Source organism: Sapajus apella, unplaced genomic scaffold (genome assembly GCF_009761245.1).
Source record: "Sapajus apella isolate SASKATOON/1434 unplaced genomic scaffold, GSC_monkey_1.0 scaffold106, whole genome shotgun sequence".
Lineage (NCBI taxonomy): Eukaryota > Metazoa > Chordata > Mammalia > Primates > Cebidae > Sapajus > Sapajus apella.
In genome coordinates, this window is record NW_022437046.1 from 1,862,483 (window position 1) to 1,888,673 (window position 26,191).

At 37.9% G+C, this 26,191-nt stretch overlaps 1 protein-coding gene across 6 annotated transcripts in view; it reads right to left on the reverse strand.

Moving 5' to 3' along the window:
- Positions 1–26,191, reverse strand: part of FCHSD2 (FCH and double SH3 domains 2) — a 302,687-nt gene that overhangs the window by 85,194 nt on the left and 191,302 nt on the right. For all 6 annotated transcript variants that reach the window (XM_032258857.1, XM_032258855.1, XM_032258859.1 and 3 more), the window contains one exon: positions 4,275–4,397. In XM_032258857.1, coding sequence (XP_032114748.1) covers positions 4,275–4,397 — 123 coding nt within the window. The remainder of the gene's footprint in view (positions 1–4,274; positions 4,398–26,191) is intronic.

A 26,191-nucleotide genomic window follows, 5' to 3' on the forward strand; every position in this document is an offset into this window, starting at 1 on the left:
GTAAGTGGGTCTTCCAACTTTTTTTTTTCTGTTTCAATACTGTTTAGACTATTCATGGCCCCTTGTAGTTCCATATTAATTTGAGGACTGGGCCAGGTATGGTGGCTCATGCCTGTAATCCCAGCACTTTGGGAGGCCAAGGCAGGTGAATCACTTGAGGTCAGGAGTTCAAGACCAGCCTGGCTAACTTGGTGAAACCCCATCTTGACTAAAAATACAAAAAAATTAGCCAGGCATGATGGCATATGCCTGTAATTACAGCTATTTGGGAGGCTGAGACAGGAGAATTGCTTGAACCTGGAAGGTGGAGGTTGCAGTGGGTTGCAGTGAGCTGAACTCACACCACTGTACTCCAGGCTGGGTGACAGAGTGAGACCCTGTCTCAAATTAAAAAAAAAAAATTGAGGACTGGCTTTTCCATTTCTGCAAAAAAAGACTATTCCATATCAAAAAGGAATTCTGATGGAGACTACACTGAATCTGTAGATCACTTTGGGGACTATTACAATATTAGCAATATAAAATCTCCCAATCCATCAACATCTATTATATGTGTTTATTGAAGTCTTTTATTTCTTTCAGCAATGTTTTCTAGTTTTCAGTGTACAGGTCTTCAACTGCTTTTGTTAAATTTATTCCTAAGTAGTTTATTCTTTGAGTATTATTGTAGTTCGAATTATTTTCTTAACTTTCTTTTTGGATGATTCATTGACGGAATATAGAGCTACAACTGATTTTTGTGTTTTTATCTTATACTTTGCTAAATTTATTAGCTCTAGTAATTTTCTTAATGGATTAGCTGACAAATATAATCATGTCATCTGCAAGAAGACGTATTTTAATTCCTCTTTTTTCAATTTAGATATCTTTTATTTATTTTTCTTACTGAATTGCTCTGGCTAGGACTTCTAGTACAATGGTTAATAGCAGTGGTGAAAATGGGTATCCTTGCCTTGTTCCTGATATTAGCAGGGGAAGCTTTCAGTTTTTCATTATTGAATACGATATTGGTTGTAGGGTTTCCACAAATGCTATAATGTTATGTAAGTTTCCTTCTTTTCTAGTTTGCTGAATGTTTATCACAAAAAAGTACTGATTTTGTCAAGTGCTTTTTCTGTGTCTATTGAAATGATCATAAGGTTTTTTTTCCTTCCTTTTACTTACCTGTTTTTGGTTAGACTTCAAGGTATTAAGAATAGTAACACTTGAAAATTTAATTTCCAAATAAATGTGGAATAACATTGTTATTTTCTGAATTCTTAAATGAGCTTTGTTATTGATTGGTAGGAGTTTCCTTATGGAGACAAAAAGGAAGCAAACTATAAAGGCCAGCAGAGCTATCTTTGGCGTTACTATCCTAGAGAAAATACCTATGACAACATCTGCTTCAGTTACATATACAAAGCACTTCATAAAATATTAAGGAGAAAAGCAAGCTTTATAAATAATTAAAATTTAACAAAAGCTCCTAGGACCATCTGTTTCCATTTAGGGGATGAACGGTATAGAAAGCACTTTAACATTTACAGTATGTTGGTATGAACTGCCACCAAAATATCTTTTGGAATATGTCACATTTTGAACAAAGTAATAATGATATAAAATAAAAAAAATTAAAAAGTGTCAAACTTCTCTTTAGGTTGCTTTCAGCAGTATAACAAGAGTGGCATAACAAGCTCTTTATAACAGAAAAGCATAGGACATGAAACTCGTAGGCCTCTTCTGGTACTTGGAACAAAAGGGCACAACTCCTAGAGACATTATTCTTATTAAATTTTTATTCCTACCACTTTCAATTTAAATGTAAGAGCATCTCATTTATTCCTCATCCCTGGGGAGTGAGATACTCATATGAGTGAATGCAGAAAATAAAAGCTTATCTCTTTATGTGTTCAAACTAGTTCATAAATTCTTAATTCATTTTCTATTAAAATAATACAAGCTAAAGAGAATATAGTAGAAGAGCATGGAAAGTACTATGTGTGTGTGTGTAACCTCAGGCCAAGTCGCATAATCTTCTGAGTCCAATTTCCTTCTTATAAATGAACATAGTAATGACAACCTCAAGGGATTCAAGATATACCCCATGCTAAAAGTCCTAGGAAATTATCAAGAATGTGTAAAATATTAGCTATCTGTTATGACTACAATGTTTACATGTTTTATAAACTAAGGGTAATGTGTCCAGTCCAACTTATTCTTGGAAAAAAATATTTCAAAGAATTCTGCTAGAAGATAACCTCTCTGATAAAATTAGAGAAAATGTAATTGGATTAAAAAATACAATTTATAATAAAATTAGAAATAAAAATGTCACCCTACCACATATTCCAACTGAATGAAAACTGCAAAACTCATTTCTAAATAATCATGGGTTAATAAGGAGAAAAAAATAGAAATAATAACAAAAGCCCTATATATCACACAATTCGGTTCAAGCAGAAAGACACTTTTTAAAAAGCTTTAAATGAATTTACTTAGAAACAAGAAAGACTGAAAACATGGGATCTAAATAGAAAAAGAAGCTTGAGAAATAACAACAACATAAACTGTAAGACAGTAGAAAGAAATAATGAAGATAAAGGCAAAAATTAAGGAAATAGAAACAACAGAAAGGAGCAGAACAAAGGTCATTTTATCTGGTGTATGGCAAAGATTAATAAAATAGACTGGCAAGTCTGGGCAAAATAAGACAGAGGGCACAAACAATATTAAAAATAAAAACAGAGACAGCAATAGAAGCAAACAAGTTTATAAACCAATTTATGACATCAAATCTGATAACTTAAATGAGGTGGACAATTGTCTAGGAAAAGTTACCCAAAGATACTGAAAAAGAAATGGAAAACCTAAATGGACAAATAAACTTAAAAAATTTGACCATGGCTGGGCACGGTGGCTCACGCCTGTAATCCTAGCACTCTGGGAGGCTGGGGCAGGTGGATCATTTGAGGCCAGGACTTTGAGACCAGCCTGACCAACATGGTGAAACCTTGTCTCTACTAAAAATAACAAAAACAACAAAATTGATCACTAGTCAAAAATCAACCACTTTATAGAAGGAGCAGATGCTTTTCATAGACTTTTCCAACATTTTTTTCTGAAAAAATTCAAATATAATGCATTAAAATCAAACAAATTATACGTAAATACCTATGCATATACTACAGATTTTTCAATTAACATTTTATTACATTTTCCTTTTTTCTTAGATTTTGGGGGGTAACAATACAGGCAAACAGACATATAACAGGAATTCAAAGCACCAGGCTAGTGATCTTTGCATTTCCATATCAACCTAGCATTTTTAACATTTTTCTAAATGAAGAATTGGGAGCTCTGGTACAGTGAAAACAAGAATATATACACAAGAGGCATTTGGGATGAAGAGTCTATGCCCCTTTTCTTTCCTATCTTTGGACACTGTCATGTGAAAATGGGTATCCTAATCCCTCTTCTATAAGTATTAGCCAGTTCTCACTCTCCCTGACGAAAAAAAAAAAAAAAAAAAAAAAAAAAACTGGATCTTTAAAGTAGCAGTTATAGAATGCATATATATATTTAAATGCATTCCTTTAGTCAGGAAATATTTACTGTGCATTTAATTTATCAGATAAAAAACATTTACTAACCACAGGAACTATTTATCTTCCAAAAGACAGTTTCACAATTGTAAAACATTTTAATCTATCGAATCTTGAGGAAACGTCATTACATTTATTTTTTCTGCATACAATGTGACATGTCAGCAAACCTGATGGATAGCAACACTTTAAAATGAAAAGACTGCTATTGAAAAATGACAGCATATATATAGTAGGGCTTAATTTGTAAAATAAAAACAAAAACCACAAAAACCAAGACACTGCAGTATTTATTTCTGTATCAATTATAAAATGCTCCTTTTCTCTCTGTGCTCTTATAATACCCTTTGTATTGACACACAACCTACTGTTTCCCCCGTGTGAACAGAACGTATTCAAACTCTGGGTAGAAGTTCAAATCCCTCTCAAAGGCAATGTATATGGCAATGGACCAATGTTCTAAACCAGCTTGTATCATCACCTTCCTTTTTGCCCTTGGTGCATCTTCACCAACTCATCCACAAGGAGAACAGAATCTCCTCCAACTTTGTTAGAAGGAATGCTGTTTCCAGAAAATTTGTCCTTAAATGCATTCTTCTAATATCACTGGTACCTTCATTTTCTTTGTATGCAGAAATACTTTAGCTTCTAAGTTGGATAACACTACACACTGCACTAAAGGTAACTTACCTTGCTGGAGTTTTCTAATAAAAACTGGAATGTGTTCTGCACAGCTTGGCATGTTTCTAGCTCAGTCCGGCTGAAGGTTATTAAATAATCCTTGAGATGATCATACACATTTCCATCCAGAGCCTGTAACACAGGAGTAAATAAAAGCAGGAAAAAACTATAGCAAAGTTTTGACGTGTGATACCTTCTGCCTATGAGAAAAGTAGGTATGTTAAGTTTAAAATTTGTTAATAATAAATGGACAAAAGATACAGATTGTAAGTAAATATGAACAGTTAACAATCACTTCAGAAAATGTTGAATCTCTCTAATAAACAGGAACTAAAAAAGGTAAGATCCAATATTAGTAAAGCTGTGGGAAAATAGGACACAACTTAGAGACAAAATGAGTGGGTTCTGATCTTTCCTAATCTGGTTAAGCTTAGGAGTTAAGTGAAATAACAAATGTGAAAGGATGCAGGTGCAGTGCCTGGAAAAGAGTAGATACTCTATAACAATCTCCTCCATTTTCCCCCAAACCATTATTGGTAGGATTATAAATTAGTGTATGTATATTTACTAAACAGCAGTCAGATAAAAAACACAACAAAACTATTTAAAAAAGAAAAATGACTCAGAGATACTGCTTTGGGGAAGAAAAACCAGTGTAATATCTATGAAGCGTTTGAAAACTCTTATTTCCTTAAACATCTGTAACAGGAATCTTTGAAACCGGAAAAAAAAAAAAAGAGAAAAATCACTGAACATTTGAGAAATAATTAAGCTGTGATGTATACAGCCACCAAAATAAAAGCTGTGGAAACTGTATAGATGAAAAGTATGTACCAAATAATTTTAGATTAAAAAAAGAATATACTTATACATACTAGCAACAACTATGGAAAAATATGATAATAATAATAACAATAATCAAGGTTCTGAAGTCTTGCCAATCAGTAGAGGTAAAAATTGCAGTATAAAATTCACCTAATATAAGTAACCATTTTAACAATTTTAAAGTGTACAACTCAGTGGCTTTTAGTACACTGATGAAGCTATATAACAATTTCCATTATCTAATTCCACCACTTCTCCAAAAACACTGTACTAGTTAAGTACTCATTCTCCATCCCTTCCTTCCTCCTTCCACCCCCTGGCAACCACTAGTCTGCTTTCTACTTCTATGGATTTGCCTACTCTGGATATTTCATATAAATGAAATCACATACTATATGACTTTTTGTGCCTGGCTTCTGTCACTCAGCATAATATTTTCAAGGTTCATTGATTTGCTAAGTACTTCATTCCTTTTTACAGCTTAATAATATTCTGTTATACCACATTTTATTAATCAGGTGATATAAATTTGCCTTTCCCCCACTTTTTGACTATTATAAATAATGCTGCTATGAACATTTGTGTACAAGTTTTTGTTTGAGCACCTTTTTCCATTTCTTTTGGGAATATACCCAGGAATGGAATTGCTGAGTATATTATATGATAAAGTACCATGTTTAATTTTGAGGAGCTGTCAAAGTGCTTTCCACAGTGACTGCAACATTTTACCTTTCTGCTAGCAATGTTATGAGGGTTCAAATTCTCTACACCCTTGCCAACAGTTATTCTTTTGTATTTTGGTATTTTTTTTAATTATGAAAGCTATATTAGTGGTTAGGAATGGTATCTTTTTGTGGTTTTGATCTGCATTTCTCTAATGACTAATTATGCTGAGCATCTTTTCATGTGCTTATTGGCCATCTGTATATCTTCTTTGGAGAAATGCCTACTCAAGTCCTTAACTCATTTTTCAATTAGGTTGTCAGGCTGGGCACGGTGGTTCATGCCTGTAATCCCAGCACTTTGGGAGGCTGAGGCAGGTGGATCATGAGGTCAAGAGTTTGAGACCAGCCTGGCCAACATGGTGAAACCCCATCTCTTCTAGAAATACAAAAATTAGCCAGGCGTGCGCCTGTAATCCCAGCTACTCGGGAGGCTGAGGCACGAGAATTGCTTGAACCTGGGAGACAGAGGTTACAGTGAGCCAAGATCGCACCATTGCACTCCAGCTCTGGGCAACAGAGCATGACTCCATCTCAGAAAAATAAATACATAAATAAATTAGGTTGTCTTTTGTTGTTGGAGTGTAAGAATTCCTTATATATTCTGGATACTAGATTCTTACAACATATATGATTTGCAAATATTTTCTCCCATTTTGTGGGCTTTTTACTTTCTTGAAAATTTCTTTTGATGTATAAAAGTTTTACTTTTTTAAAAAAGAGATAGGGTCTTGTCATGTTTTCCAGGCTGGACTCAAACATCTGGGCTCCAGTAATCCTCCTGTCTCAGCCTCCCAAATAGCTGGGACAATAGGCAGTCTATTCGGTTTACAAGTTTTAAATTTTGATGCACTCTAACTTAGCTACTTTTCTTTTGTTGCTTCCGTGTTGGTATTATATCTAAGAATCATCAGTGGAGGTCTTCCATTGTATCTTATGTTTGGCTGTTACATTAAACTTTTAGTATGACTTTTTTTTAAAATACACAAATTCTGTCCAAAAAACACTGGGTAATAAAGCCACACCTTCTGTAATGCTTACACCACTAGATGACACCATTGAGCACTTTAAATTTAGGCACTGCAAATGTTTTTAGTATGATTTCCATGTAATTATGTAACATTACCAGAGACACTGCTGGTTTATTAAGTCTGAACAAAATTTCCTGTATCAGGGCATACTTTCCCTGAACTTGTTTAAAAAAAGAACATATAACAGCTTCTGATACATGGTTTCTGCCTTAGAAATGGTCTTGGTGGACAATCATAACATGATTATGTTTTTGCAAGAAACCACTGGTGTATTTTGAGTATAGCAAATGGTAATATGGTTATTGTGAGCTCCAAAAAAAAAAAAAAAGGGGCATGATTTTAAGGTGAATCAAATACCCACACAGTTTCTATTTTCTCAGTGCAATATAGATAGTACCCACTGTGCTGTGCCCGGACTCTGTGCTAGCTTTATGGGTGAAGTGAGAGGGAGGAGAAAAGTTGAAAAAAGAAAATCGAAGTTCTGGTGGTACTTCTCTTTTTGACCTTACTATAATCAGGATTATTTCTGAAAGGTATTTTTCACTAAAGGAATTGTACTATTAATTTTGATAGAAGTATATCACAAATCAGGAATTATACATTCACTCAGCTTCTTAAATCCTACTTTAAAAATTCTAACTGGGTACAGTGACATAAGCCTATGATCTCAGCTACTTGGGACACTGAGGCAGGAAGGCTGTTTGAGCCCAAACAGTCTTTGAGTTTTAATCAGCAGTGATCTATGATCATGCCACTGCACCCCAGCCTGGACAACAGAGCAAGACCCTATCTTTAAAATAAATAAATAAATTCTAAACACTTTTATAAAGACATTCAAGAAGTAATTTGTTTCTATATTTCACTTCAGCAATAAAACATATATTATCTCATCATGAGATAATAACTGGCACATGTATCCCAGGGTCCACCAGTAGACATGATCATCCAAACAGCTGCCAAAGCCTTACCAAAGTGACAGCAGTGGCTGCTGCCATCATGCCAGCTACAGCAGGGCAGCACTGCTGGGGCTGCATACTCCATGGAGCCAGTGGGAGCCCTGCCCCTTCTGAGTTGGGATGGGAGCTCCCCAGGTGCCACTGTAGTCTCCCAAACTGCAGCTGCAGACCCTGGCCTCCCGGGAGGGGCTACAGCTGCCCAAACTGCAGCTGTGGATCCGAGCTTCCCTGTGTTCTTGGGGCACACCTGGGAAGGGCACCTGCCCCTGTCCCTCTGGCTTGGGGATGTCTGTTCCTGCTGCCTGGCTTCTCTCCTCTCCTGGAGCCTGCTCTGATCAGTGGGGCTGTGGCTGATCCCCAGGGCCCGGAATAGCAGTGGGAGGCAGAGTCCTGGGCAGAAGCGGGGTGGGTTCCCAGCAAGGCGCCACCTTCAGGCCGGGGAGGGCCTAAAGACTGGGGTCTGGACTGCCAGTCCAGCAGACTAGAGTGGGAACTTGTAGTGCCACTTCTAGGTTTTCATATAGCCACTCACCCAATCAGCACACCGGTCCTCCCCCCTGAGGTCCATAAAAGCCCTGGGCTCAGTCAGGGGAGAGGATGGCCAGAGGAGGAAGAAGGCAGAGAGAGGATGGGATGAATAGTTGCAGAGTACTCTCTCTGCTGATAGCTAGAGATGATGGGACAGCCAGCTGCAGGAGCTACCCTCTCTGCTGAGAGCTTCAGTGACCTGCAGAGATGTCCAAATGACTTGCCTGTGGAGAAAAGCTACCCTTTCCAGGGCCTCCTCTCTGCCGAGAGCTGAACACTCCAGGGGACGATCTGCCTACAGAGAGGAGCTACCCACTCCTCTGCTGTTCTAACAGTAAATAAAACTCTTCTTCACTCTTCACTTGTCTGCCTACCTCATGCTTCCTGGATGCAGGACAAGAACTTGGGCAAAGGCACCAAGGCCATAGAGGTTCCTGACCAGAAAAATTGGCACTCCAGAGATCCCGTAACAAAAAAAGTTTAATTAGAAATACTGAACTTTTGTTGACAGCTTTGAATTTAGATGTAGAAGCATCTTTCTTCACTTAAGATGGAAGAATGTCAACCAGAATTACATAGAGGTGCATTACTTAATATAAAAGAGTTTTAAAAAATGGCAACTTGGTGCACTAGCAGTACCTAACTATTTATATTAAAAAGATTTACCTCCAACAGGGATTTGGACCATTCTTTTTAAAAAGGCAAATCCCAAATTAATAGTAATATCCTAGTTTTTACTATCCTAACAATCGACAAGCACAAAACAAATGTATTTCAGTCCTGCCCTCTCTTCTTTTACAGGTAGACAAAAAACCCTGTAAGCCTTAGGGGTAAGGAAGATTCCTTCAGATACTAGCTGCCTTCCATTTTCTAAGGCCTAACTAAACCAGTTGTTCCCAAAGTTAAATACACCTGAGAATCCCTGCAGAGCTTATAAAAACATAGATTGTTTCAGCATAGTGAGGCTATTCTGTATACTACTACAATGGTGGATACATGTCATTATACATTATTGTAAACCCAGATTGTACAATGTAAAGAATGAACCCTAAGGTGAACTACGAATTTAGGGTGATGATGATGGTGTCAACATAGGTTCATGAATTGTAACAAATATACCACTCTGGTGGGGGATATTGATAGTGGGAGGAAATCTAGGGGAAGAGAGATCTCTGTACCTTCTGTTGAATTTTGTTGTGGAACTAAAACTGCTCTAAACAATAAAGTCTGTTTTAAAAAACAAACACAAATTGCTGGGCCCCACTCCCAGTCTCTGATTCAGTAGGCTGAAGTTGGGCCCTAAGAGTCTGCATTTTCTAACAACTTGCCACTGGCCTGGGACCATACTTTGAAAACTATTGAACTGCACAGTTACTTTAGCTGACTGACTAGGTTGAGCATTTATGTGGACTTAGATTCTGGTGACCCTCTGGAAGTAGAGTGGCTGCAGGCAGAGAAGCCTACCATCCTGAATACAGTCAAGAGCACCAAAAGGTACTGTTACCGTAGATGGATCAGCAGCTGTTTTCTACTGGCAATCATGCTCTACTTCAGCTGCGAGACAGGAAAGAGCTTGAGCTCTGAAACCAGTTGGATGCGGGTTAGAATCCCAGAGCTTTTACTTACTTTATCATGTTGATAGTTTTCTTATTTGTAATTAAGGAAAGTGGGAGTACCACATACTCCACAGGACATAGTGAAGATTAAGTAAGGTAATGGATGTGGTACAATGTTAGTCATTCTTGCCTTGCTTTAAAATCATCAGTGCATTGGCCACATATTGATAATGGTTAAAGCTGGGTAATGAGTACATGGGGGTCATTATACTGCCTTTTTTTTTTCCCATTCAGTGTATATTGAAAATTTTTCATAGAAAAAGAAAAAGAAAACCTGAATATGAGGTTAAAAAAAAATCCACAATTTTTTTTTTTCCAATGGCTCCTGCTGTATATTTTGAAAAGTAGAAATTCTTCAGCTGGCATTTAAGATTCTTTACAATCTGGTCCCAACATAACTCTCTCTCATTAGCACCATATCTCATCACTGTTCTCTACATTATACTCTATATCCCAACCATACTGAGTTATTTTGGAAAATGACATTCACTTTCATGTTTTCAATTAAGTTATACTCTTGGCCTAGAATGTCCTTTCCCCCTTCTCTTCCACTTAAATACTACTACTACTAATAATAATGATGGTTAGCACAGGCAACCAACATTCACTAATGGCTTACTGAGTTCCAAGTGCTTTACAAAACTGATTCAACTAGCTTTTCCTTAGTGTTCCCACAATATTCTTTTATATGCTCTATGGGTATTATTGCAAATCACGGATTGAATCTTACTTAAGTAGGTGAGAGGAGGCCCATTTGATCAGAAGCCTCCTTCAATGGAGATTAACCTTAAAATATCTTTCCAGCTATTCAACACCCAGAATTCCCTGCATTTTAATTACCGCCTTTGCAAGGCTGTGGTACTTACTAACCTGCACATGAACTAATTTTCTGGTGGGTAAGATAGCTGGAGGCCTTCTGGCCTGGGTGAATTATTGCTAGTGTGCATAGAGTTAATGCAGGTGATACAAAAATTAAGAAACAGTTGGAATTCAAAGCACAGGAAGTGGATGACAACCCTATGATTTGCTCCAGCCCTCTGCCTTAACTGCAATTGTCTGAACCAATGATGGCCTCTAGAGATAAAGTTCAAGGCAATTCTGGGTAGTACTATCTCAACATGGTTTGTGACTGGAAGGCAGATGACATAAATATTTATATGGACTTTGATTAAAAAGCCAATGATTAGAATAAAAATAGTCCCAAAAAGTAGAACCAAAGAGCTTGAAAATGCTTTTTACAAACTCCCCACCATTTTATTTACAACACTATATTGAAACCATTTAAATACATGTCAGATTTTCCCAAAACACCCTTAATTCCTGACGAACAGACAGCACTTGCTTCTTCCCTTTATCCTATCCTTAGCAGAGAAGGCCTCTAATAAATGATAATTGAAATGAATCAAACTGAGAAGGGTGTGAACTCAAAAGCAGACCCCAGTTGTATAAGCAGGAAAGCACCAGAGAAACATTTTGAGAGTGAAGTAAAGAACGAGGCATTTATCTTAATTGGGTCACCTTTATTATGATGAAAAAAATAATATGTTGTGAAAGCTGATTACACAAATTGATGGAGTCTTGCTCTGTCGCCCAGGCTGGGGTACAGTGGTGTAATCTTGGCTCACTGCAACCTCTGCTTCCTGGGTTCAAGTGATTCTCCTGCTTCAGCTTCCTGAATAGCTGGGATTACAGGCATGCACCACTATGCATAACGCGTGTGTGTGTGTGTGTGTGTGTGTGTGTGTTTGTGTTTTAGTAGAGATGGGGTTTCATCATGTTGGCCAGGCTGGTCTCGAACTCCTGGCCTCAAGTGATCCGCCCACCTCAGCCTCCCAAAGTGCTCTGGGACTACAAGGTGTGAGCCACCACGCCCTTCCTTAAATTTTTTAATAAAATAAAAAAATTTAAAAAATTATTTTTTAAAAACTCCTCTTACATCTTACATAACAGTATCCAGCAAACATCTATCAAATACAATTGTACAGACAAGGTCAGATGCCTATACATATATTCTTCACAAGATCTTGTAATAGCATTCTGAGTCAATGCTATCAGACTGACTTTTATTTTGACCAGACACTACTTCCCTCCTTTTTTTTTTTTTTTTTCTTGAAACAGAGTCTCACTCTGTCGCCTAGGCTAGAGTACAATGGCGTGATCTCGGCTCACTGAAATCTCCCCGGATTCAAGTGATTCTCCTGCTTCAGCCTTCTGAGTAGTTGGGATTACAGGCGCCTGCCATCATACCCGGCTAATTTTGTATTTTTAGTAGAGACAGGGTTTCACCGTGTTGGCCAGACTGGTCTCAAACTCCTGACCTCATGATCCACCAGCCTCGGCCTCCCAAAGTGCTAGGATTACTGGCGTGAGCCATTATACCTGGCCTCCTCCTCTGACTTTCAAACCTGTGTATCAAACTGCCTCTTAGATTGAATGATTCTCTTTTCCACCTGCTTTTCTTTTTGGGTTCCTCAATGTGTGATGGCACTAATCAGTCACCTGCCTGTGGCAGAAACCTAACTCCCCATTCCCTTTCCCTATTATACTTTCTCTGCAATGCACAGTTTTTGGCTTCTCTAACACTCCTTTTTTGCCTCTGAGCTTTCACAAAGACTTTTCTTCTGCCTTGACTACTCTCTGCTTTCTCTCCCATGATCTGGCTCACTCTTATCAGCCTTAGTATCTTCACTTAATCATCTACTCTGGATATCTCTATTGTCTTTTTGCTTCATAACTCCTGATCATAGCGTAAAACCTCATGCTGGTGATATTTGTTTGTATGTCCCTCTTTTTGCTTAAGTTCCATAAAGGGAGAGATCAGGTCTGTCTGTTTACCATTCCATCTTCTATGCTGAATATAGGGTTTGGCATACTGGTGGAGCTCAATAAATATCCGTTCAACAAATACTACACCAATCAGAATTCACATGATTACAAAAAAATGAATAAACCTATACTTGAGCCCCATAACTGAGAAGTCTAATGATGTTACATAACATTTATAAAATTGTATACAACTTAAAAAAGTAATTAATTTCACAAAACTCTAATTCAGTAGTTTTCAAATATTTTCAGTAGTGGCATCTATTTATGTGGAATTCCAAGACATAAAATATATATAATCTTGCATGCTTTCTTCTTCCTTCTAGCAACAGATCCTGCTCTCCTGACCTAAGGGGTAAACCTGCAGGGCAGGCAGATATGCAAGACAGAACCTCAAACCACTGCCCTCGCCCCTAATTACTGGGTGGAGGTGGTCCCTTGATCTAAATTAGTCATCCCCAGGATCGAAGCTGAAAGATTAGTCCAAAAATGGCCTGTCCTTTCCACCAAACGGCTATTCTTCCTACCAAGAGGATAGAGCCTATCTGTAGTAGGAAGGAATTAGACCAACTCACAGAGAAAGGCAGTGATGAGAAATTTGGCAAAGTGAAGATGGGAATGGCAGGCAGAGGACAGGAACAGTGTCCTTGAATTGGGTAGTTCTTGATTGAGTAAGCACCACCTCATCCTTTCTATGATTTGGTTGAGCCAACAAATTCCTCTGTTTTGCCTAAGCTACTTTGAGTTGGGTCATTTTTACTTGCAATTGAAAGACTTCTTACTTTAGTAACAAATGATAACCAACTTACACTAGCCATATCCAAACAGTTTTTGCATACATATGTTCATAAATGGCAGGATAAGCATTCTTTCCAGGTTTATATAAATGTGAGTTAATCTGGCAGAATGAACTCCTTGGTGGTCTCCAATATGCAAAAACTTGGCAGGTAATTTATTCAAATATACTTTAAAAAAATAGTCAAACTTTTTTACTATTTGACACAAACTTCCAGGAGAATAATTCTGTAATAATTGAGAAACTGAGAAACCATCGGGACTCTGAGCACAAATATGTTTTAATGACCCAGCAATGTTTCTAAACAATTGAATTTGAATGCCTCTAAGCAGCCACATTTTTTCCAGGTAGTTATTAGACCACACACTCCCTTACATATTACCTCTGCCCTCTTTATTCATTTGACTTACTTGATCCCTAAAATCAGTTGAGTTTGGAACCCAAACTCATAATGTTAAATACTCAAGATAGTGGGGGGGAAAAAAAAGGGAATATTCTAAGGACATATTCAGAAACTTAGAAATCTGGAATGTTCCACTAAACATTTATTTTAAAAGAAGTGTAAATGTCCTAGAACTTGAAGAAGATTATGATGAATTAGGAGGGAAAATGGGTCATTTTCATAAGCATTTGATGTAATTTCCCCTAAAGTAAGAAGTTTAAACAGTGGCCTCCTTATTTAGATCCAGGAAGGGCACAGATTCTCCAGTCATAGAGTTATGCTGAAATCCCTTGAGTTTCCTTAATGCAGCCTAGAAAAACAAACTCTTCTTTTCTGAGAGAAATGGGCATTTCTAAAATAGCCTTTGGTAAAAGTCAAGGATATAAATATCAAGATGATGATAAATGTAAGTTGTCTTAAAATTAAATCATGAAATTTTACAGTCTGCTGATATTGGAAGAAAACACTGATTGCCTCCCTGCTTTTGTTTCTCTTTCTCAGAAGACCCCTAATCAGGTTACAAAGAGAAAGTAGCTTTTTAAAGAAATCTAAACAAGTATTGGGCTGTATTTGCATTATTGTAGCTGAATCTGCCAATTGATATAAAGTAAAACCAGAAACATATCACCTAATTTTTTATGTGGTTGTTTTTATACGTGGTTGTTTCATTTAAAAGCGCTGAGTTACTTCAGGTTACTTCAGGTTCTATGAAAGAGGAAACAAATAAGGAAGTTCATGTCTGTAAATTACAAAACCAGGAAAGGAAAATTTCAATGCTGTGTTTCTATAAAGTTTGTGTTATCATCTTGCATTACTAGCAGAATGCAAGATAAGTCAGACGCCGGAAAAAGGTCTGCTGTACTACTTATGGTCACCCAGTTGCAACTGTGCTACAACCACATAATATTTAGGTTGCCATCTCAAAAGAGCATAGGCAATACAGAACCCTGAACCATATATACTTTCAACCCTAGTTCTACCACTCACTAGCAACATCACTCTGGGAAGACAATGACCATTTTTGAGCTTTCCATTCCTTATCTGACAGAGTCAGAAGAGAATGGTGTGTGTAAATGGTGTTATTAAAATCATAGGGCTTAACCATTTCTATGTTATACCAGAGAATTTAATCTATCTCCCCTGTAGAACTATAGTTAAGAAATTTTGGTGATAGACTTGGTTTTTGAATCTGACTCTATTAGGTACCTGAGCAGCAGAACTGCTCTAAGTCTGTTACCTTGTCACAACTCAACAACCACTTATCACATCTTAATAACAACCACTCACAGCTGAGTGACCATAAGAAGTACAGCAGACCTTTTTCAGGCCTCTGACTTATCTTGCATGCTAGTAGTAATGCAAGAGGATAACACAAACTTTATGGAAAAACAGCATTGAAATTTTCCTTTTCTTGTTTTGTAATTTACAGACATAAACTTCCTTATTTGTTTCCTCTTTCATAGAACCTGAAGTAACTCAGCACTTTTAAATAAAATAATTAAAAAGCCGGGCGCGGTGGCTCAAGCCTGTAATCCCAGCACTTTGGGAGGCCGAGGCGGGTGGATCATGAGGTCAAGAGATCGAGACCATCCTGGTCAACATGGTGAAACCCCGTCTCTACTAAAAATACAAAAAATTAGCTGGGCATGGTGGTGCGTGACTGTAATCCCAGCTACTCAGGAGGCTGAGGCAGGAGAATTGCCTGAACCCAGGAGGCGGAGGTTGCGGTGAGCCGAGATCGCGCCATTGCACTCCAGCCTGGGTAACGAGCGAAACTCCGTCCCCCCCCCCAAAAAAAATAAAAATAAATAAAAAATAAATAAAAAATTAAAAAATAGTATATCCTCAAAAGGTCTGTTAAATCGATATTTTCTATGTATCATTTTAATTCCCTTGTTTCTTTTACTATATATTCTGGGATGGTTTCCTGGGAATTATTAGTGTGATTTTATCAAACTCAAGAGTCTCGGCCAGGCGACATGGCTCACGCCTGTAATCCCAGCACTTTGGAAGGCCAAGATGGGAGGTTTGCTTGAGGGCAGGAGTTGGAGATCAGCCTGATCAACATAGCAAGACCCCATCTCTAATTTAAAAAAGAAATAAAAAATTAACAATTAAAAAAAAGAATCTCAATTGACTGACTTTTAAATTCAGATTCTCCCTTCTGTCAATTCAACTTTGCTGCTGAAGACTACTAGTATATTTTTATTTCAGTTATTGTATTTTTAACTCTAGAATTTCTATTTGATCCCTTTTTATAATTTGTATCTCTTTGAGGATATTCTTTATTTGGTGAGATATCATTCTCACACTTTCCTTCAGTTCTTCACATGTGGTTTCTTTTAGCTCTTTGTAATATATTAAAAATAGGCAATTTAAAATCTTTTGGACTTCCTTGGAGACAGTTTCCCTTGTCTCCTTTTTACCCTGCGTATGGGCTATATATTCCTGTTTCTTCACATGCTTCACAACCTTGTTAAAAATGAAATATTTAAATAGCAGGATTCTGCTCACCAACCATACCATCCAATAGCAAAGAGGAGCTCTTCCTTAGCTATGCTACTGATGACAAACAGAATATGAACACAGTTGCATGGCTGCAGGAAGACAGAGATAGAGGGCCAAAGGTTTGATGGAGAATTCTTAAGGCTTTTGGAGAAACTACAATAGAAGTTTAGCTATTTAGGTATCGAAACCAGAAAAATGTACAGATTAGACAGTAAATAAGATGCTGCAAACAAAAGAATTGTCGGAGAATTTTCCTATATTCATCTTTTGGCCGTGTTATTTAAATGGTCTCTTGTGTGTGCATTTTTGACATCAAAGTATTGAACTAGCAGAAAGCATTTGGCATAAAGAAATATAAAGCTTTAGCATTAGTTCAGGAAGCAATATCTCTGATATTGGCAATCTGAGTATTCCTTACATTGACATTTTAGGGAAGAGTTAATATACATTTCATGGACCTATGGGACCATTAACAGAAAGGAAATAGTCTGATCTCCTGAGATGTTTCCACTGCTCTCGTCCCATGGTCTGATCCTTTACAGCTCCCAAACAGCCTCTAATAGGAATAATCTTTTTTTTTTTTCTTTTTTAATTGAGACACAGTCTTGTTCCATTGCCCAGGCTGAAATGCAGTGGCATGGTCTTGGGTCACTGCAACCTCTGCCCCCTAGGGTTCAAGCGATTCTCCTGCCTCAGCCCCCCAAGTAGCTGGGATTACAGGCACGTGCCACCATGCCTGGCTAATTTTTGTATTTTTAGTAGAGACGGGATTTCAGCATGTTGGTCAGGCTGGTCTTGAACTCCTGACCTCATGATCCGCCTGCCTCAGCATCCCAAAGTGCTGAGATTAGAGGCATGAGCCACCACACCTGGCAAAACTCAATGTTTTTTGTTTTTTTTTTTTTCCTCTCTCCCTGAGATGGAGTCTCACTCTGTTGCCCAGGCTGGCAAGCAATGGCGCAATCTCAGCTCACTACAACTTCCGCCTTCTGGGTTCAATCAATTCTCCTGCCTCAGCCTCCTGAGTAGATGAGATTACAAGTGCCCATCACCACGCCCGGCTAATTTTTGTACTTTAAGTGGACACAGGGTTTCAACATGTTGGCCAGGCTCGTCTTGAACACCTGATCTTGTGATCCACCCACCTCAGCCTCCCAAAGTGCTAGTATTACAGGTGTGAGCCATCACACCTGGCAGGAACAATCTAATATGTAAGGTATACTCACAAATGACAGCTAAATTTCTTTTATTATTATTATTTTTTTGAGATAGAGTCTCACTCTGTTGCTAGGCTGGAGTGCAGTGGCGTGATCTCAGCACACTGCAACCTCCGCTTCCTGGGTTCAAGCAATTCTCCTGCCTCAGCCTCCAGAGTAGCTGGAACTACAGGTGTGTGCCACCACATCCAGCTAATCTTTGTATTTAGTAGAGACAAGGTTTCACCATGTTGGCCAGGTTGGTCTCAATGACGGAGTTTCACTGTGTTGGCCAGGATGGTCTCAATCTCTTGACCTTGTGATCTGCCTGGCTCAGCCTCCCAAAGTGCTGGGATCACAGGCATGAGCCACCACGCTTGGCCTTATTTTATTTTTTCGAAGACCAGGTTCACCATGCTGCCCAAGCTGGTCTCGAACTCATGAGTTCAACGCCTGCCTCGGCCTCTTGAAGTGCTAGGACTACCTGCGTGAGCCACGGTGCCCAGCCTGACAGCTAAATTTCTTTGCACATGCCTTATCTATGCAACTCAGGATATGACAAAAACAAACAAACAAACAAAAAACCTATGATAAGCACAATAATAAAGTAATTATATTCAAAAACTCAGTTCAATAAAATATTTTTTTGAGAACCTACTCTGTGCCAAGAACTATGCTCAGCACTGACTCCATGTTTGTATACGTGCTTTTGAATACATAAACATGAGAACCTGGGCAAGGATTGAAAACAAACAAGTAACAGGATAATTTCAACTATACAGAGTGCTAGAAGAGAGGAACTTGGACAAACATGAAGGTTTAAAAATTATTTTCTGGAGGAAATAATGTGTGAATACACCAGTTATTATGTTAGGTACCATGGGAAATACAGAACATAAGATAAAATATGTGAAACAATTAAAGAATGGTGAGCTGTTAATATAATTCAAAATAAGAATAAGTTATGTCTGAATGGCAAGGGAAACAACGGAATAATGCTGGCTGGAGTTTTCAGGGAGTATGTCTCTAAGGAGTATGCCTAAGGGGTATGACATGAATTGAGATAGGAGGAAAGCATTCCAGGTAGGGCAATATATACCCAGCACTCTCAATGGCAGCATTTAGTTACCTGAGGTAGACAAATGAAGAGTACTAAAGGTAAGACTGGGGCAGTATTATCCAGATTTTGAAGGAGTTTGTTTTTTGTTTTGATTTGTTGTTAGAGTTTCACTCATTGCCCAGACTGGAGTGCAATGGCATGATCTCGGCTCACTGCAACCTCTGCCTCCTGGGTTCAAGTGATTCTGAGTTTGAATTCCAAGATTTATATTTAAATTTAGATGTCAGCCAGTCGAGACTGTTACACAAGGCTATTATCAGAAGTTCAAAAAACCTGGCATAGCTGGAAGAACTGAGACAGTTTCAAAGATCTAGACAAGAAGGATCTAGGATAGTTAAGGGTGTTCAAAGCAGTAGCTAGTTTGCTGAGAATTTGCCTTCTATTCTCTTCCTTGCTGGTGTCTAGGTGTGCCCACAGCCAGCAAAACAAGTCAGGGATTTGCACAGTGTCCTTTTCTTGACTGAATGAGAGGTGAGCAGATGACGGCACCTCACCAGATGGAAAAGCTAAGGCATCTTCTTGCAGGTAGTGGAAGTCTCTATATGTTTGTCTGGAGAGGGTCAATTTTCATCTTTCTTTTACTCATATTCTACAGAAACAGTGGAAAGGACCCTGTCTTGAAAGTCCTTCAGAATTACATTAGTCGTAATTTTCATTAACAGAATAGTTCAGTTCTAAACTATTGAAAAAGATAGTTATCAAGCTAGCCCAAGACTAATCATTTTGATTTTTGTTTTCTTAATAAATTAATTCATTAGGTTTTAAAATGGTTTTTGAGTTGTACTCTAAAACTAATTTAAAATTATAAATATTTTCTAAAAAAATGTAATAAGGATAGAGTCACAGAAGTTTTGGTCTTTACATTTAATAAAAGTGGCTACTAAACATGTAATGCAGGATATTTTAAAATTTTAATACAGTAGTCAAATTGTACTTTTTGGGGGGTATATAGTTATTTAGGATATCAAATCTTTCAAGTACAGAGCCTATGAAAAAAATGTTTCCTTATTATAAATACTCATATGTCCATTCTAAAGTCAATTCCAGCAAAAACTTGTGCTGTTCTCAGCAGTATTTGAAACACAGAAAAACATTAGCAGAGGACATTCAGGAAGGAAGGAAGGTCAAGAAAGACAGGATCCATTTCTCAGCAGCATGACAGTAATTCCTCCCTAAAAATTACAACTAAGCATTTTTTCCCCAGTCATTAAGATTGTGGCTACAATAGATTGGGCCTCAAAAATCTTTCTAAGGAATGGTTTTAAAATTATAAAAACCAAATTAAGTTTCAGCTCCCATGTTCCACAGTTTAATGGTATCTACAATTATAACTTAATTTTCTCTAGAGAGTTACAGAGATTTATTCAGATGTTAAAAGCTGCCTGTTTAACTGATGAAAATATTTCAGTTTCTTGGTTAGAATCTGACCTCTGAGAAAATTCTCTGGCTTATAGGAAATCTATGAAGATGGTTGATGGCTCCTTCTTTCTTTTTTGGAGACAGGGTCACTCTGTTACCCACACTGGAGTGCAGTGGCGCAATCTAGGCTCACTGGAACTGCCGCCTCCCATGTTCAAGTAATTCTCATGCCTCAGCCTCCAGAGCAACTGTGATTACAGGTGCCCTGGAGGGTACCCAGGTGGCCTGGAGGCCACCCCAAAGACACCCAGCTAATTTTTGTATTTTTAGTACAGACGAGGTTTCACCATGTTGGTCAGGCTGGTCTTGAATTTCTGACCTCAAGTGATCCACCCACCTTGGCCTTCCAAAGTGTTGGGATTACAGGTGTGAGCCACTGTGCCTGGCCCTGATGGCTCTTTCTACAACCGTGTAGTAAAGTTCCAGGGAGTTTCTTTGAGAACATCTGTGGACTGCTTGACAGTCCCCTCTGGCAAGAGCCCCTAGAGTTTTATGCGGCAGTGCTATAGCCTGTGTAGAAAATGCAAGCAAATCCAAATTGAAAAGGCATTTATGGCCTACCGTAGGTGACTCTTGGCTTTAATTTCACAGAAGCAGGACAAATAAAATTTAGGCCCAAGTTAGAATCAGCTTTGCCATCATCCTTAGCCTTTTAAACTCATCACTACCAAGATTCTAAACATTGAAAGCCTCACAATATTTAAAAGGGGCTTTGTGTGTGTGTTTATACTATGCTTACCACAAATGCACCACATTTTCAATACTGAAGGGCCTTTTTATAAAGCATGTTAGTATTTTAGTTGATGTGAACAGGTTTGATCAGAAACATGTTAGTCTCTAAAATGCAGTTACCAAATATAGTTTTAATACTAAAGGAAATAGTATCTATAATGAGGTTAGTACAATATATGGCAACAAATAGTAAATAAGCTATTTTAAAATTTTTATTATCCTTCAAGGGACCAGAGGCCACATGGGTCTTACTCACTGTGTCCTTAGTAAATGACACACAGAATGACAGTAAATATTTCTCAAATTATGAATTAAGAAATGGCCTGAAATAAAAACCTTTGCTAATAGTCACTGAATCCTACATCCAAAATAGTGTCTAAGAGGATATAAGAACTATATTTAAATTATAATTTATATAATTTTAATATTTATAAAAATATAAATTATAAATTATGTTGGATATAAATTTTCTTAGTATAAAATATAGGCTCCATCTCTATTAATGCATAATTAATTTTTTTTTTTTTGAGATGGAGTCTTGCTCTGTTGCTCAGGCTGAGTACCATGGCACGATCTCCACTCACCGCAACCTCCTAAGGAGATTACTAAGTTCAAGTAATTCTCCTGCCTCACCCTCCTGAGTAGCTGGGATTACAGGCATGTGCCACCAACCCTGGCTAATTTTTTGTATTTTTAGTACAGACAGGGTTTCATCATGTTGGCCAGGCTGGTCTCGAACTCCTGACCTTGTTGTGATCTGCCCGCCTCGGCCTCCCAAAGTGCTAGGATTACAGGCGTAAGCCAATGCATGTGGCCTGTTACTTAATTACTTTGTCATTAACTGTTTTGTTCTTTTATTGATCTATCCTTTCCTTTAACTCATCACTAGTCAGAAGAGTTGTTTAAACAACATGAAATGAAAATGTTCAATTTGTCAGTAAGCAAAAAATTAAAAATTAAGAATACTTTACCTTCAAATTGTTGCTCACATATGCACATTTGTTTAAATATAAAATAGTTTTTTGAAGGGTGCAAGGATAGGCACTTTCATACACTACTTTTAGAAGTGTAAATTGATAGAATCTTTTTGGAAGGCAGTCAGCCAGCCAAATGAAAAGTATTAACCAATCTTTGTTGTTGACCAGGGAATGCAACTTTCAAAAAAAATATCTTAAAGAAGTTATCAAAGAGGTATATAAAGATTTGTAAAAAAGAATTTTCACTACAGATTTATAAAAGTGTAAGAAAAGAGTAAGAAAATTAATGGCATATTAATATGATCAAATACTATGTGGTCATTAGAACCACATTTTCAAATAATATTTAAAGGCAGTGATACAGTTTAAATGTTTTGTCCCTTCCAAATCTCATGTTGAAATGTGACCTCCAGTGTTGGAGGTGGGCCTAGTAGGGGGTGTCTGCCTCATAAATGGCTTGCTGCTGTCCTCACGGTAATGAGTGCGTTCTCACTCTATGAGTTCACACTAGAGCTGACTGTTTAAAAGAGCCTGGCAGCTCTCTCCCCCTCTTTCTTGCTCCATCTCTTGCCATATGACATGCAGGCTTCCACTTTGCCTTCTGCCATGATTGTAAGCTTCCTGAGGTCTCACCAGAAGCAGGTGCCAGCACCATGCTCCCTGCACAGTCTACAGGACTGTGAGACAAAAGAAACCTCTTTTCTTTATATTACCCAGCCTCAGGTATTTCTTTAAAGCAATCAAATGGGCTAACAACAGGCAGGAATAGCTCAGAATGTATTTTATGTGAAAAAAGAAAAGGACTTATGTATATAACAATTTTAAAACACATATATGCAATATATGTATAGAAAAGATTAGAAGGATATACCAAGATGACAGTAAGAATGGTTTCTGTTACAATGCGAGGTTATTTTAAATTTATCTTTGGGTTTTAATGTACTTTTCAAATTTTCTTTTGGTACTTTGGTAATCAAACAGAAAATAGATACTCTGTCAAAATTAAAAAGTATTGACAAACATGCTATAGAATGCTATGCTAAATGCTATGCTATTCATTTTATTTTATTTTTATTATGGCTATCCTAGAGGGTGTGAAGTCATATCTAACTGTTTTATTTCTAGACACGGGGTCTTGCTCTATCACCCAGGCTAGAGTGCCATGGCACGATCATAGCTCTCTGCAGCTTCAAACTCCTGGGCTTAAGCAATACTCCCACCCTATGCTCCCAAGTAGTTAAGACTACAGATGCATACTTTCCAAAGTGCAGGGATGGTGTGAGCCACCATGTCTGGCTAAATCACAAATTCATTAATACTGACTTTTTTTTTTTTTTTTTTTTTTTTTTTGAGACGGAGTTTTGTTCTTGTTGCCCAAGTTGGAGTATAATGGCATGATCTCAGCTCATTGCAATCTCCATCTCCTGGGTTCAAGTGATTCCCCTGTCTCAGCCTCTCGAGTAGCTGGGATTACAGGCGTGTGCCACCATGCCTGGCTTATTTTTTGTAATTTTGGTAGAAACAGGGTTTCACCATGTTAGCCAGGCTGGTCTCAAACTCCTGACCTCAGGTAATCTGCTTGCCTCAGCCTCCCAAAGTGCTGGGATTACAGGTATGAGCCACCAGGCCTGGCCCTGACTTTTATATTTACTATCCACATTTAACACTTCTTTCAACCTCACCAACCTACTTAATTCAACTACAGTTAGGATTAACTGAAGACTACTAAATAGAATTCCACGATGGAGAGGTTGGAGTGGGAAAGAATAAGTAAGACACTGAATCAGGACAAAGGCAGCGCAGAACAGTATGGATTATGTGAAAACAGTAGATGGGAAATTCATATTACCTTGGTTATTTATTAACAGCTTTAATGAAAGGGAAGGAAATTGAAGAGAATGACAGGTGAGAAGGAGTTGAAGGGGACAGGGACAGAAGTGAGAATTCTGAGTCAGTCTATTTGACTTTTGAACATACATATTTGAAATGTTTTACATATTTAAAATATAAAATTATATTGGCTGTTTTGTTCACTGAGGCACTCAGAATGACACCTCATACTTAGTACTTATTCAAGAAACATTTGCTGAATGAATAAGATACATAAACATTATATATTGATATTTTCTTAGTAAATTAACTGCAAGAAGTTTCAGTTAGCACATCTGTAATTAAATATTTGTTCCAAGGCACATAAAAATATTATAAACTACTACACTAAGAACACATGAAGATAAACTATTAAATATTCAGACTTAATCATTATTCATTGTGATGCTGCCAACTTTAACTTCTATTGCATGACATGGAGTTAAAACTAGACAATTATGTGGTCAATAATTACAATGCTCAAAATGTCAATACCTGACAATATCCTCTGATACAAGTCTATAGAAATAGGTATTGTGAAAGTATCTGACGTATTTTACCTTAAAAATATGATAGCATAAACAGAGTAATAGCTACCATTTACAGAATATCTTATTATATTCTAAGAGCTTTGTGCAGTAACTGTACTTTGTACAACCACCCTTAAGGTAGACAACATTTTCATTTTACAGAGCAGGAAACCTGAGTCCCAGGATGTTATGTATAATGCCCAGAAAAAATTTTTCAAACTCAAGTAAACATTCATATTCACAAGACTATTATATGACATGGTTAGTACCAGTCTACTCAGAAGGATGTAGGACAAAAATGATAGCCTGCTAACAAGGCAGCACCAGGTACTCCTCTTTGTTGGTCTAGTCCTTGCAGCCATCTATGCAATAGCTCACCCAGCTACCCAACAGCTATTCTCCTTGCGACCCGCGCTGCTTCCCCAGGCCCCACACGAGATTCAGGTCCAAGAAAATGAGACTCATGTGGGTATGGGAGTCACTCTGGTTTAACAGCCACATGACCCATGGTGCCAACATCTCTTCAATGGTTGGTCTACAAAAATCCACTTACATGCTCCCATTTAGTGTCCCCTCTGACTTGTGATATACACAAGTTGTCTGACTAGAACTAAAGCTAGTCAGTGTTTACCTGACTCATAGGAATTGACAACAAGACCTTATTCTGAGCAATGAACTAATCAACCAGAGTCACCAAGTCTAGTGAGAAATGGGCATATTATAATGAATGATTAGTAGCCACACCCCTATATTGCTGGTCCTAATGGACGTGTAGGAACTCCCATTCTCGAGCACAGGAACTCCTATCCTCCAGCACATTCTGTTGGAAGAATCCTTACTTTTAAATCTCCCAAAGGTTAGTCCATAAGTTTCTCTGATTATAAATTAAAGTCAGTGTGCTAAAATAATTAATTTAAAAAATTGAAAACATAATTTCCTGATTATAGAATACATGTTCAATAAAGAAAATTAAATACAGAAAAATCCAAAGAAAACAAAAATCATAAGCAATTTCATATAACTATGGGAACATTAACTTATAAAATAGACTTTAAAAACAAATTCAGGACTATATTTTACATATCATTTATGATCCCCATTTTAATCAGTTAATACAGTGTTAACATTTTCCATGGCACTATAACGGTATAATCTTATAGGACGCAATTTTTTTTTTTTTTTTTGGAGACAGAATATCACTCTTGTTACCCAGGCTGGAGTGCAATGGCGCAATCTAGGCTCACTGCAACCTCCGTCTCCTGGGTTCAAGCAATTCTCCCGCCTCAGCCTCGCGAGTAGCTGGGACTACAGGCATGCATCACCATGCCCAGCTAATTTTTGTATTTTTAGTAGAGACAAGGTTTCACCATGTTGACCAGGATGGTCTCGATCTCTTGACCTCATGATCCACTCGCCTCAGCCTCCCAAAGTGCTGGGATTATAGGCGTGAGCCACTGCGCCCGGCCATACAACGTAATTTTTATGACAATGTTTGGATATCATATATTTTGTTTGTTTGTTTGTTTTTTTGACACAGATTCTCACTCTGCCGCCCAGGCTGGAGTGCAGTGGCACGATCTCAGCTCACTGCAACCTCTGCCTCCCAGGTTCAAGCAATTCCCATGCCTCAGTATCCCATGTAGCTGGGATTACAGGTGTGTGCCATCATGCCTGGCTAATTTTTGTATTTTTAGTAGAGATGAGGTTTTGCCATGTTGATCAGTCTGGTCTTGAACTCTTGGACTCAAGCAATCCACCCTTCTCGGTCTCCCAAAGTGCTGGGATTACAGGCATGAGCCACTGCGCCTGGCCACTGGATATCATAAATTATTGGCT